This window comes from Sminthopsis crassicaudata, chromosome 1 (genome assembly GCF_048593235.1).
Source record: "Sminthopsis crassicaudata isolate SCR6 chromosome 1, ASM4859323v1, whole genome shotgun sequence".
Taxonomy (NCBI): domain Eukaryota; kingdom Metazoa; phylum Chordata; class Mammalia; order Dasyuromorphia; family Dasyuridae; genus Sminthopsis; species Sminthopsis crassicaudata.
In genome coordinates, this window is record NC_133617.1 from 435,447,896 (window position 1) to 435,462,512 (window position 14,617).

Genomic DNA, 14,617 nt, shown 5'->3' on the forward strand with positions numbered 1-14,617 from the left:
AAGAAATGATAAACAGAGGGGCAGCTAGGTGGTGCAGTGGTGGAACACAGCCCTGAAGTCAGAAAGACCTGAGTTCAAATTTGACATTTAACACTTCCTAACTGTGTGACCCTGGGCAAGTCACTTAATCCTAATTGCCTCAGCCAAAAAAAAAAAAAAAAAAAAAAAAAAAGAAAAAGAAAGAAAGAAAAGAAATGATAAGCAGAATATTCTCACAAAAACATGGAAAGACATTATGGATTTATGCAAAGTGAAATGAGCAGAACCAGGAGAACATTGTACAAAGTAGCAACAGCCTTATATGATGATTTACTATGAATAACTTAAGTATCCTCTGAATAATTTAAGTATCCTTAGCAATTCAGTGATCCAAGGCAATTTCTGTAAGGTTTATGATGAAATGTACTGCCAGTCTCCAGAGAAAGAACTGGTAGAATTTGAGTGCAGATCAAAGATAACTGTTTTCTTTACTTTATTTTGGGGGAAGGAAATGTTGTGGTGTTTTCTTTCACAGACTGACTTATATAGAAATGTGTTTTGTACAACTACAGATGTAAAACCTATATCAAATTGCTTGCCTTATCAATAAGATGGAGAGGGGAGGGAAGGCAAGAGAGAATTTGGAACTCAAAATTTGAAGGAAAAAAGGAATGTTAAAATTGGTTTTACCTATAATTAAGGGGAAATATAATATTTAAGAAATTAATCAAAATAATGAAAAAATAACCCCAAAATTCTAAAAAAAATAAGAAATTTAAGTACTTCAGAATTTATAGAGTAAGAGATAAGTTTTTTAAAGTATTATGTAAATTAGTCCCTGACTATTTTAATGGAATTGTTCTTCCAGAAATAGTTTGAAAAATGTTTTCTGAAGGCCCAGTTCTATTGTACTTAATTTCAAAATTTCTGACTGATATTAGTAGGAAAGATGAGATTTTTTTTATTTTTATTTGTATCATTTTATACTGTGGTTTGAATAGTGAAAACTAGAAGAGGGTTGTCTCAGTGTGAAATGGGAGCATTTTCAATTTTCAATTTATATATTTTCAGAGGCAAAAAGATGAAAAAATAGTTCATATATTTTCAAAACCCTGGGACAAGTTACACTCAACAGTGATGGAGTAAGTGACTATGAGCTGTTCCAGCAGTAGGAATTCTTTTGTCTAGACTAGAAGAATAAAAGATAAACACCCTTGAGGAGAAAACAGGAACCAGATCATCTTTTTATTTTAATTTGTCATGCTATAGTTCCAGAAATCTTGCTATGTACAAAAGTGAATTTGTTTTCGTACTTTTCTTTTGTTAATGAAAAATAAAATTAGGAGATTCCTTTATAACCACATTTCCTCCATAATATAGAACCTCTTCAGGGGAAGTTCACTCTCCTATACATACACAGGGAATCATTCATTGCTCACTTAGAATCTCTGCTAAAATTTAGCCTGCATAGTGGGCTTCCTAGCCAGTAGTCTCCTCATTTGTATGTACAGTGGAATTTCAGTTTATAGAATCATATCATGAAATTAGAATTTAGATCTGATGTTTTAAGAAGGTTGAGAGCCTTATGGTCATCTCCTATAATTGCTTTGCATCTAGAATTATAGAAATGCCAAAGGTTTGATCAGCCAAGCCACTAGAGCACAGATCTTTGAGTTTCTCTATAATACACTGCGGGTCTTGGATAACAGATGTTTTGTTTTATTTTGTTTTTAAATGCTTATTTATGAAATTCTGGTGAGAGTAATTATACTGGAATTCAAAGTTCCTAAGTTGGCAACCAAAGTATGTTAACTTAATAAAGAGCCTCTTACTGAAAGTATTAATTGGTATTTGAACAAGATTTCATATTAGCAGTTTGTACCTCCAAAGCCCACTTCTTAAAAATCTGTCACTTCTTTTTGGTCCCTTTGATATAAAAGTGATTACTTATATCTGATTAGGTAACATTCCCAATCAGGCCAGACTTCATCTGCATCTCTTTCTGTGAATGTTTTATACCCAAAGTATACTTTAGTTACTTCTCTTTTTCTGTAGGTTTCTATTTGTTGTTAAATGAATTTCTTATCAATGAATTTATGCTTTGTATGTGACTAATGATATCTATGTAGAACTTTATAGAATTTTAAGATATGCAAAGAGCTTTTACAAATATTATCTCATTAACTTCGTTTAGTTCTATTATTATTCCACTTTTAAAGATGAGAAATCTGAGGCAGACAGGTTATCCCAGGGTCATATAGCCAGAAGGTATCTGAGACTAGATTTGAACTCATACCTTCCTGACAGGTCTGACACTCTACTATGCTACCTGCCTGCCACATTTACAACATTTTCTCAATGATTGCTCTGGCTGACTATGCAAAGATCTATGTTGTTATGTTAAGTAGATGTGCATATGGTAGGTGTGTGTGTGTGTGTGTGTGTGTGTGTGTGTGTGTGTGTGTGTGTGTGTAATATATATTCAAGTAGAATAAAAATTAATGTGAGATTAAAAGAAAATAAATTACTTATATTCTTAGTACTTCCAGCATAACTTTCATGAAATGGCTATTTCTAAAGATAGCTTTTATATTAGACCATGGTGTTAAACTGTGAATTCTACTATTTGAAGTGGAGCCAAGATACAGAATAGAGGGAGCATTCTAACTCTCCCAAAATCCCTTTCCAAACATCTTTAATGTATCAAATTAAATTCTGGAATGGCATGACCAACAAAAAGTTGGGATGAGATATTTCTTAAAGTGTTCTCTAGCACTTTTGTGTAGGGACTGGTCAAGAGCATGTGTTAACATCATCTATGGGTCTTGGAGGCAACAGAGTGACAGCAGCAGCAACAATATTAGGAGTTTTCACAAGTAGACCCCTGTGCTGTCACTGGGTTCACAACTGGATACTATTTGACAACCCCGTTGCCCTAATTTTATGTCACAGTTCCAGGACAGAGGAGCATTTATAGTTACAAAAAGGCAAGGACCCTCATTTTAGTTCACAATTCCAGGACTCAGAAGGAGCAGGGTCCTTCCATAGGCATTGCTTCCAGGGAGGAAGAGTTGTGGAATAAGACAGCAGAGTCCATAGACCAGAAGAGAGCTGTGATTATACCTCTCACACCACCTGGGAAGCATCAAAAACCTACTAGACCTTCTAGAATTAGTTGTGAACATAACAGGGCAGAAAAGCGTGAAGCTTGGTACAGTGATTGCACTCCCCAAGAGGTGAGCTGGGCACAACTCTAATAAAGAATTCAAAATTAAGATATAAACTAGAAAAAAAATAAGCAAAAAAAAAAAAAAAAGAAGAAGAAGAAGAAAAAGAAGAACCAATTATAAAAAGTATTATACTGGTTAGTTAGTTGTCCTTCCTTCTTGAAAAGGACCAAAATGACATCACTATGTTGGGATCAAGGTAAAGTGTATTCGACTTGGATCAGACCAATACAAGGTCAGACACAAATAATTCATTTAAACATTTGGAGTAGAGATGTCTACATTTATGCATCTCACATTTCTTTTGTGCTATTGCAATTCTGCTTTGTTCCTAGAATACAACACCATCTTTGATGAGGACATACCATGCTAGGTATGGTCTCCCATGACTCACAATTCCTGAGAGTGATCTTGTATTGATGTTTCTGATCATCACGTGAGCATTTGCCTTGTGAGTTCTCCATAAAATAGAGTTTTCAGCAAACATGCTTTTGGCATTCAAACAACATGGTCAGCCCATCAAAATTGTATTCTCTGTAATAGAATTAGCTATTTGCTCGAGAAAGGACCTCAGGTGTCCAGAACCTCATCTTGCCAGGTGATCTTCAGAATCTTCCTCAGACAATTCCAATAGAAGCTTCCTATCATGTTTCCTCTCATGGTGCTGTTGGACTGTCCAATCTTAACTATATAACAATGTGATCAGCACAATAATTCTGCAGACCTTCAGGTTGGTAAGCAGTCTCATAATGCTTCTCTCCCACACTTTCCTTTAGAGCCTCCCAAACATCGAGCTAATCTATATAGTAGTAAAGAACTTCTTGGGCAACCAAATTTTGCCATACTTTCCCATAAATCCTCATGATTAATAATATTAAATATTATATAGCATTTAATATATAATAATTAATATAATAGTTAATTCAACAATATAAATAGTATTAAATTCTAATGATTAAAAATATTTTTGAATAGTATTAAAAAGTTCATTAGAGCAATGAAAATGGTATCCAGACCTATATTCTGCTGCTGGCATTTCTCCTGAAGTTGCCGAGCAACAAACATTATATTAACCATTCCTCAACTCTTTCTGAAGCCACACTGTCTCTCAAGTAGGTGACCATATTCTAGGGAAAGGACCAACTTTGTTAAATTAAGGAGGACTCTGGAAAGAATCTTGCCAGCAATGACTTAAGAAAGTCATAGAACAACCTATATTTCTTTTCTTTATAAAGATGGACAATGGAGGCATCTTTAAATTCCTGGGAGATCACCTCTTCTTACCATATAACCCAGAAAATTTCTGTCAACTTTTGTATGAACAGTGGACTCCCTTCCTTGTCTGGAATAGAGTCAATGTCTGCTGTCACATTCAATCACATTCAGAACTTCTCATTTAGTTGGAAGTTTGCCTAGAGAAGGATTGACTTCAATCTGAGTTATAAAGTCAAAGGCTTCAGCAATGATTAACTTATGAGGGTCTTTTGAGGATACTATGGAAATGTTCAGCCCTGAAAACAGCTTAGCTTCTTTTGTACCTGAGGTACGAATCTTCCCTGAGCATTCTATGTCTGAAAAGAAGGAATAAGGGAGTCAGTATTCAAAAGCAAAATAGACTTTTGAGGAAAGAGTTGGGGAAAATGAGGGAGAGGAAGAAAGGAAGAAGAAACAAATAACAGTGAATGGGATGGACTCATCCATAAAATGGAAGTAGAGAGCAGAATGATTTAGAAACCACAATCCTACAATTTGTAGTTTACAAAAAACATACTTGGAATAGAAAGACTCTCACAAAAGGGGTTTGAATGCTTTTATGCTTTAACAGAAGTCCAAAAAGTCAGTGGTAATAATCATCTCAAACAAAAGCAAAATTAGACCTAATTAAAAGAGATAATCAGGATAACTAAATTTTCCTAATTAATTTTGTTAAGACATTGAAGTAATATGAATATAAGCATATATATATATATATATATATATATATATATATTAAAGGACAGAGCATCCAACTTCTTAAAGGAAAAATTAAATAATTATAGGAGAAAATAGACAATAAAACTGTACTAGTGGGAGACCTCAATTTTCCTATTTCAGAACTAAATGAATCTAATCATAAAAATAAATTTTAAAGTTAAGAAAAAAAATAGATATAATTCTGGAGAAAATTGGGAATAGAAAGTAATATGTCTTTTTCTCACTTGCACGTTGTACCACAAACATTGGCCATATAATAAGGTATTAAAAACTTCATAAACAAATAAAGAAAAGCAGTAATATTAAATGCACCCTTTTCAAACCACAATACAATAAAAATTATATTCAAGAAAGAGCTATCAAAGCAAATATTAAAACTTATTTGGAAATTTAAATTATAGTGATAAAGAATGAGTGGGTCAAAGAACAAATACCAGAAATAATAATTTCATTAAAAATAATGACACCAATGAGACAACATAAAATCTGTAAGCTGGAGCCCAAGTAGAAATTATAAGAAAATGTATATCTTCATATACATCAGTTTTAAAAAAGAGAGAACGAGCAGATCAATGCAATTTAAAAAAGAAAAAACCCAAATTGAAAACCCCAATTAAAATCCAAATTGGAAAACCTGAAAATTAAAAGGAGAAATTAATAAAATTGAAAGTAAAAAAAATTTGAACAAATAATACTATGAACTGGTCTAATAAGAAAAACAATAAAATAGATAAACCACTGCTTAATTTTTAGGAAGGAAGGAAAGAAATCAGGAACTGGCTACAAATGAAGATGAAATTAAAGCAATCTATATTAGGCATTTTGTCCAAATGTCCAAAAAAAACCAAAACCCAACCTAATGCATTAAGTAAAATGGTTGAATATTTATAAAAATATACATTCCCTACATTAACAGAATAGGAAAGAGAATAACTTTCTCTAAACTAACCCTATTTTAAACTGAACAAGCCATAAAAGAGGTTTCTAAGAATAATCTCCATGATCAGATGGATTTATAAGTACATTTTACCAAATTTTGTTTTAAAACAATAATCAATTCTATGAATAAGGTATTTGAAAAATGAGTAAAAGATTCCTAAAAAACTTCTATGGCACAAATATTCTTTTGATAACTAAACTAAGGAGAACAAAAGAGGAGAAAATTTCTCATTTCCAAAATATATAGAGAACTGACCCTAATTTATAAGAAACCGAACCATTCTCCAATTGATAAATGGTCAAGGGATATGAACAGACAATTCTCAGAGGAAGAAATTGAAACTATATCCACTCACATGAAAGAGTGTTCCAAATCACTACTGATCAGAGAAATGCAAATTAAGACCACTCTGAGATACCACTACACACCTGTCAGATTGGCTAAGATGACAGGAACAAATAATGATGAATGTTGGAGGGGATGTGGGGAAACTGGGACACTAATACATTGCTGGTGGAGTTGCGAAAGAATCCAGCCATTCTGGAGAGCAATCTGGAATTATGCCCAAAAAGTTATCAAACTGTGCATACCCTTTGACCCAGCAGCGCTACTACTGGGATTATATCCCAAAGAAATACTAAAGAGCGGAAAGAGACATATATGTGCCAAAATGTTTGTGGCAGCTCTTTTTGTTGTAGCTAGAAACTGGAAGATGAATGGATGTCCATCAGTTGGAGAATGGTTGGGTAAATTGTGGTATATGAAGGTTATGGAATATTATTGCTCTGTAAGAAATGACCAGCAGGAGGAATACAGAGAGGCCTGGAGAGACTTAAATCAACTGATGCTGAGTGAAATGAGCAGAACCAGAAGATCACTGTACACTTCAACAACAATACTGTATGAAGATGTATTCTGATGGAAGTGGATATCTTCAACATAAAGAAGATCCAACTCACTTCCAGTTGATCAATGATGGACAGAGGTAGCTACACCCAGAGAAGAAACACTGGGAAGTGAATGTAAATTGTTAGCACTAATATCTGTCTGCCCAGGTTGCATGTACCTTCGGATTCTAATGTTTATTGTGCAACAAGAAAATGATATTCACACACATGTATTGTACCTAGACTATATTGTAACACATGTAAAATGTATGGGATTGCCTGTCATCGGGGGGAGGGAATAGAGGGAGGGGGGGATAATTTGGAAAAATGACTACAAGGGATAATATTATAAATATATATATATATATATATAATAAAAAATTAAAAAAAAAAGAGGAGAAAATTATTGACCAATTTCCCTAGTGAATATTGATGCAAAAAAATTAATAAAATACTAGCAAGCAGACCACAGTAATATATCACAAAGATCATATATTATGATCAAGTGAGATCGTCCATATCAGGAATGCAAGGCTGGTGCAATATCAAGAGAATTGTAAATACAATTAACAACTTAATATATCAATAGAAAAAGTTATTATAATTAATGGTTCAGAAAAGACTTTTTAAAAAATACAACACTGATTTCTATTAAAAACATTAGAAATCATGGGAAAAGTGGAACTATTCTTAAAATGATAAGTAGTATCTATTTAAAACCAAGAGCAAGCATTATCTATAATGGGGATAAACTAAAAACTTTCCCAGTAAGTTCAGGGAGTGAAGCAAGAAGGTTCATTATCACAATTATTTTTCACTATTGTAGTAGAAAGACTAGCTGTAGCAATAAGATAAGAAATTGAAAGAAGAAAAATTGATAAGTAGGAAACAAAACTATCATTATTGGTAAATGAGATGAAATGATTGCATCCTTAGAGAACTTAAGAAAATCAACTAAAAAAAAACCAGCTGAAATAGTTAACAACTTTAGCAAAGTTACATGATTTAAAATAAACTCACATAAATCATCACTATTTCTATCTATTACCAATCCATTTAAAATAACTGCAGACAGTATAAAGTACTTGAAAATCAACTTGCCAAGTCACACACAGGAATTATATGGATACAATGACAAAACACTTTTTCCACAAATAAAAATAGGTCTAAACAGTTGGAGAGATAGTAAACATTCATGAATAGATTAAGCCAATATAATTTACACATGCATATGTATGTGTATATGTAATATAATAAATTGTGATTTGTTTTTGTTATACTTATTTATATTTATATATAATCATGTCAAATAAATGTATTGTATAAAATATATAATTTATTATTATATGTGATATAATAAAATTAAGGAAATATGGAAAAATCTTATTGTTAGAGAAAGGAAGAGTTTATGACCAACAAGAGATATTCGGCCTAGTTTTCTGGAGGACCTTGGGATCAGCCCAAGTCCTTGGTTTTTAGGTGGAGAAGTGATGAAGGAAGGAGAGCCACCATAAGGCTGGTCAGAGATAGAATGTCTCTCTTCCAGTCCTTCTTAGCCCTTATATACCCTATTACAATTACATCATTACAGCATACTATGTATGTGTGGACTAGAGAACCATTACATCACCATACTAAGTACTAAGTATATATGTGAACTAGACAATTATTATTTATCTTATCAGTCACACTGAGTAAACATCCTGCTGTAAGTGTCTTTGCTTCAAGTATATTTTTCCAGGGTTCCCCAATAAGATATATCCTCTATAAGATAGGATGCATTAGTGAGTTTTCCCACATCCCTTCCAACAATTACCATTATCTTTTCCTGTCATGTTAGCCAATCTGAGAGGTGTGAAATGGTAATCATTATCATATTCTGACATGTGTTTGGATCCTTACACTATAATTTGAGATGACTATCCCTCCTATCATCTTCAAATGTGATAATAAGCACAGTGTCTATACATTTATCAGTCATTGGCAAAAAAAAAATAAAACAGTCCCAAAAACAAATCCCTGAGATATTCCACTAGAGGGGTATCCTCAAAGGTGACTTTTGACTACCCTTACGTCAACTGTGCAACCAATTCTTAATATTACCTAACTTTACTATCATCTAATCCACATAATTCCATTTTCAAGAGTTGTAGAAACTGTTTACTTAGACTGTATGGTAGAAACTGTTTACTTAGATGTCAGGAAAGCATTTAGCTAAACAGTTTCTACAATATTCCCTTTAACTAATTTAGCCATCTTTTTTTTTTTTTTTAATGTAGGAAATATACTTAGATATGATCTAATCTTGGTAAAGCCATGTAACTCTAAGACATCCCTCCTTTCCTTTCCAGATCTTTAAAAATCATATCCTCCAGAATACATCATACCGTTTAGTCAGGAATTGGAGTCAGACTTATTGCCCAATAGTATTCTCACCTCTGATCCTACTCTGTTCCAAACATTTGTGCTCCTTCAGTCCTATAGCATCTCTTCTGTTCTCCAGTCTTTCAAAGACTGTATCCTTATCAATTTCTTTTACCTGTTCTTTCTATATGCTTACATTCAGTTTGTCTTAGCTTAGTCATTCAAACTCATTGAGCTGACATCTTATTATCTTCCTACTTAAGGGCTTTAATTCTTGATGATCAATTTTTGTACTCTCATTAAAACATCATTTACCCTATGCTAGGGGCTCTATTTTTTCATTTAAAAAATGCTCCCCTTGCCCCCACCACCAATATAATTAAGAAAGTCCTTTTTGTTAACCTTAGTCTTTAGCAACAGCATCATCTCATTCCAAAAGTTAATTCTTTTGGCTACAACTTCTTTATATGATTCTATTTAATAAAGAAGAATGTAATAGTGAACTGATTCATTTTTCTACTAATTTTGTTTTTTTTAACTCACTAGTCATTGTACAAACACTTCATATTTCAAGTACAAAATGATAAATTAATTTTTGCATATTGTCTAAAAACTGTAATTCTTAGCCTCTTTTTATCCACTCCACTAGCATCACTGTGGAAACAAGGATACAGTACAGAAGATTTTTACATTTTCATCTGTTTCATAGGTCTTTGTAACCAAATAATTCATTACCTAATATAACCAGCCTCTAGCTGCTGAACTTCTTTGTCCTTAACTAAGTTAATCTTCAGGCTACCTGACCCTTACCAAGAGTCAACTTACCAAGACCCTGCTCAAAGTCCTTCCAAGAGAATATAACCTTGCAGAACTTAAGCTTAGATGGCATATTCTTCAAGAACCTCAGGGTACTTCCATGCAAAGATGAGGCATTAAAGTGTATGATATGAGTGGTAGTAAACTATGAATACTATATAAACTATGAAGACTAGACTATCAACTCAATTATATGTCAGGCACTGTGCTAAGCTTTAGGGATACAAAGAAGTAAGGTCCCTATTCTAAAGAGCTTAAAGATGGGGAGATAACATGCAAGCAATTATGTACAATCAAGATATATATATATATATATATATATATGAGAAATATTGAGATAATCTCATAAGAAAGGCACTAAAATTGAGGAAAAGCAGGAAAGCTTGTAGAAAGCAGGACTTTTAAGATTTAAAGAAAACCAGGAGGTTCCAGGCATGAGACACAGCCATTGAAAATGCTGGAATCAGGAGATGGAGAGTGATATTCAGTGAACAGCAAAGACACCAGCATCACTGGCTCTCAGAGTGTTTTGGGGTGGGGGCCGAGGCTGGGAAGATGTCAGGAAGTAAGTCATAAGAAGTCTGGCAGAACAGGAGGAGGCCGAGTTACAAAGAGCTGTAAAAACCAATCAGGATTCTGTATTTGATCTTGATATGATAAGAATCCACTGGAATTTATCCAATAGGGGGTAACATGATCAGACCCGTACTTTAGGGAGATCAGGTTGACAGCTAAGTAGAAGATGAACTGGAGTTGGGGGAAGAGACTTGAGGCCCTCCCATGGTAATCTGGACAGGAGGCGGCGACCTGCACCAGGGGTCAGAGATGTTAGAAAAGTAGCTTAGAACATTTAGAAGGAGCTCAGTAAATGCTTAGTGGTTGGCTTAAGTAAAAAAGAAGAGAAACCAATTGGGGTGATGAAGGTGAATGGTAAGAGAATATGTGCGGGCCTACGGATGGCCCCTGAGTTGGGAGTGTGGGTAACTGGGGTGGGGGGTAACCTCCAAAGGAATAAATGAAGGTAGGAACAAGGAGTGTTAAATTTTAAGATGTCTGAACTGTCCATGTGAGATGTTCAATATTCAGAGATACAAGAGTGGAGGTTGGGAGATAAATTATAAGATAGTTATTTACAGCAGGAGTTCATAGAGGAAAATGTTTTATCTATTTGAAGGGAACAAAAGGCTTCAGGAAGATCACATTCAAGTTGGGCCTTCTAAGATGAGTGTGATGATTTTTTTTTTTTTTTAAATTTGATCTTGATATTTTGAAGCACAGGTGGCGGGCATTCCAAATGGAAGAAACAAGCAAAAATCTAGAAGCAAGAAAGCATTTCACATGTAAAAAGAAGAAATAAACTTGACAAAAGAATAAAATAAGCTATGGTATTGAAGGGAAAGCATGGCAGAGTGAGGAATACAGAGAAACATTAAAATAAAAAAAGATTCGAAAGCAGGGGAGTACTTGGGGTAGTTAAGTGATGCAGTGAATAATGCTGGGTGTGGAGTGAGGGAAGACTTAAAAATAAAAGTTTGTCTTAGCTTTTTAAGCAAGAGACCATTTAGGAATATCTATCACATTGACAGCTACAAGAAAGATGGAGACACTCAAGGGAGGGAAACCAATAAAGAAGCTATTTCAGTAGTCTAGGAAGGTGATAAAGACCTGAACTAACCTTGTATATGAAGAGAAAGATTACTGCAAGAAATGGAGAACCAACAACACTCCAGCTGATGGCTATGGAAGGCAAGATAAAGGACAAGGAGGAACTAAGTGTCTCTGAGGTTTGCAGATCTCTGTGGAAGAACAGTGGCACCTAATAGAAATAAGTGATAATTGCTCTACTCTGAACATAAAGAATTCTAAGCTCTTACCACTACTCTTTTAACTTGGACAGTTCACTTCATATCTCTGAGTCTTAGTCTGTAAAAATCAGAAGGATTGGACTAAAATTAATCTTTAGAATTCCTTCTGTTCTGACTTTTTATAATTCTCTAATTGGTTCCCTTTATCCCAATTGTACATGGAGTTAAGTGGAGCCAAGACTAGACATAGCTGAAAACACATTTTCAGTTTCCATTCTCTGGTATTAGGGCCAAAATGCTCATGTTTCAAAGTATCAGTGGCCCAAAAAAAAAAAAAAAAAAAAAAATCATTGTCAAGAGCCCTAAAGATAAGGGGAAATAAGACAGTTGTTTATTTGTTGTTTTTCTTAAGGTTAGATGATAAAGTTTGACAATTAGGTAAGGACTAAATTCTAAAAGAATAACAACAGGTTGAAGAATGTAGACTTTATACAATAAAAACTGGAACTGGGAGAGTTGTTGGATCATAACTGTCTTGAGAAGATTCTACAAGCAGTCATATGTAGAATATATTGAAATGCACCAATAGTGCCACAAAAAGGTGCATGGTTTATTTTTTATTTTATTAAGCAGGCAGGCTTCTTTGTAAGGAAAGGAACAGGTTATGAACAGAACTGATTAGTTCACAAGTAGTCTCTTTCAAATATATCCCTAGAGTTTTTAAGCACTGTGACCAATCTGAGAATGCTTCTATGATTATATTTGCTGTTATTTACTATAAGCAGGACAGTTCAAAACAACATAATTTTTTTAAAGTATCATATTGTTAAAACCTAAAATATCCAATTGGATTCTTGGTTTAAAAAAAAAAAAAAGCTTTGCTGTTCACATGAAAAATAACCATTAATGTACTTTTCTTTGAGAATGCCAACAAAAATGGCATGAAATTTAAACATAAAAAATGACTTGGAAGTTCTGCCTAAGAATTCTATCAAAGTCATATTGAATTGCAAAGTTCTTAGCATGCATATGATTAATGCATGTTTAATTCTCTACATATAGAATGACCCATTCAATCACGGTATGTATATTCTGTGCACAGTAGAGTGTGCACAGTAGAGCATGTGTGTATGTGTGTGTGTGTGTGTGTGTGTATATATATATATATATATATATATATATATACGTTTGTATATATTTGTCTCTTGACTTTCTTTGGAATCAGAAAACTACTGGTGTTATTTTCTGGAAATGAGTTGGGCTAACAAAACCAAAAATGTCACTTAAGTAGTCTGATCTCTTATTATTTATTATACCATACTTTCGTGTTTCACAATTATAAAGATTTTTTTTTTTAATTAATAGGCATTAAGGCTGTATTCTCTGGACACTACCATAGGAATGCTGGTGGATTCTACAACAACCTTGACATGGTGGTATCCTCTGCAATTGGCTGCCAATTAGGTGAAGATACCCATGGACTTCGTGTTGTGGTGGTCACAGCTGAGAAAATTGTGCATCGCTACTACAGCTTAAATAAACTAACTAATGAAGGAATAGAGGAAGATCTGATGGACATGATTAAGCAAGAATAACAACTTTATAAGTGCCATTTATTTTGCACTTCAGTGCAAAATGTTTTTGTACTAAACAATATTTCAAAGGAGTACTTCACTAAAGAACAATAGCAGAACTTTGAATGTTTGGGAATACATTATACATAAAATTGAGCATTATTCTCTCCTAAGTTAAAAAAAAAAATGAAAGGCTTCCCTCTTTATGGAATTGAACTCAATGACTGATCATTGTGATTAGAATCCCTCTTGCTTGCTGTTGAAGAAACTATTCTGAGGATATGTTTATTGAGTCTTTTATGATAGCATATTGTCAATGATTTCCCATTGTCTTTAATTCCAATCAGATTAATATCTAATCTTTGAAAACACCTCAGTCAGACTACAACTTTGACTCTCAAGGCGTCAACTGTAATAAAATGTACTTGGTTCTGTTAGTCTTTTTGTTGCTTTCTTTTCTGGAGAAAATAACGGCCTCTACTTATTAATGCAAAGAAACATGTATACCTACTAAAATACACCTAGATAACCAACCTGAAATAAGTTCTGATTATTTTATTTTCAGTGATGATATATGAAGTAGAACATAGTTTACACAAATCAGATGTTGAGTATGTTGACTTGAAGCTAGGAAAGTTATATTTCTTCATATAAATTGGCTTGTCATTAAAGGAAACACTAGGAAAAAGTAGATGCAAAGTCATTGAACAGACTATCATATAGTTGATCAAATAGTTTCATAAGTATGAATAGCCCTATTGGATTTTGACTCTGCCTACCATAGTTCAACAAAAAGATTTTAGGCAGTAACCAAGAAATCAGAGGAAAATTATTATTAGGGAAAAAAAGTATTACTTGTGTACTATCATTCTCCACATTGATTATTTGTACTTGTTAATTGTTCGAATTTCTATTGGCAAAATGATTTGTATTATTCAAAATAAGCAATTTTTTATATAGGGAAGTTTCCAAATATATGAACTAAAATTCCTGATCCATATGTTAATTTCCTCCATTTATTCCATTCTTCTATTATTATTGCTTATCTGAT

At 33.4% G+C, this 14,617-nt stretch overlaps 1 protein-coding gene across 2 annotated transcripts in view; it reads left to right on the top strand.

Moving 5' to 3' along the window:
• CPPED1 (calcineurin like phosphoesterase domain containing 1) overlaps positions 1-14,106 on the top strand; it is a 133,785-nt gene extending 119,679 nt beyond the window's left edge. For both annotated transcript variants that reach the window (XM_074280585.1, XM_074280584.1), the window contains exon 4: positions 13,358-14,106. In XM_074280585.1, the coding sequence (XP_074136686.1) occupies positions 13,358-13,587 (230 nt within the window). In that variant the 3' untranslated portion in view covers positions 13,588-14,106. The remainder of the gene's footprint in view (positions 1-13,357) is intronic.
• The last annotated feature ends 511 nt before the right edge of the window (positions 14,107-14,617 follow it).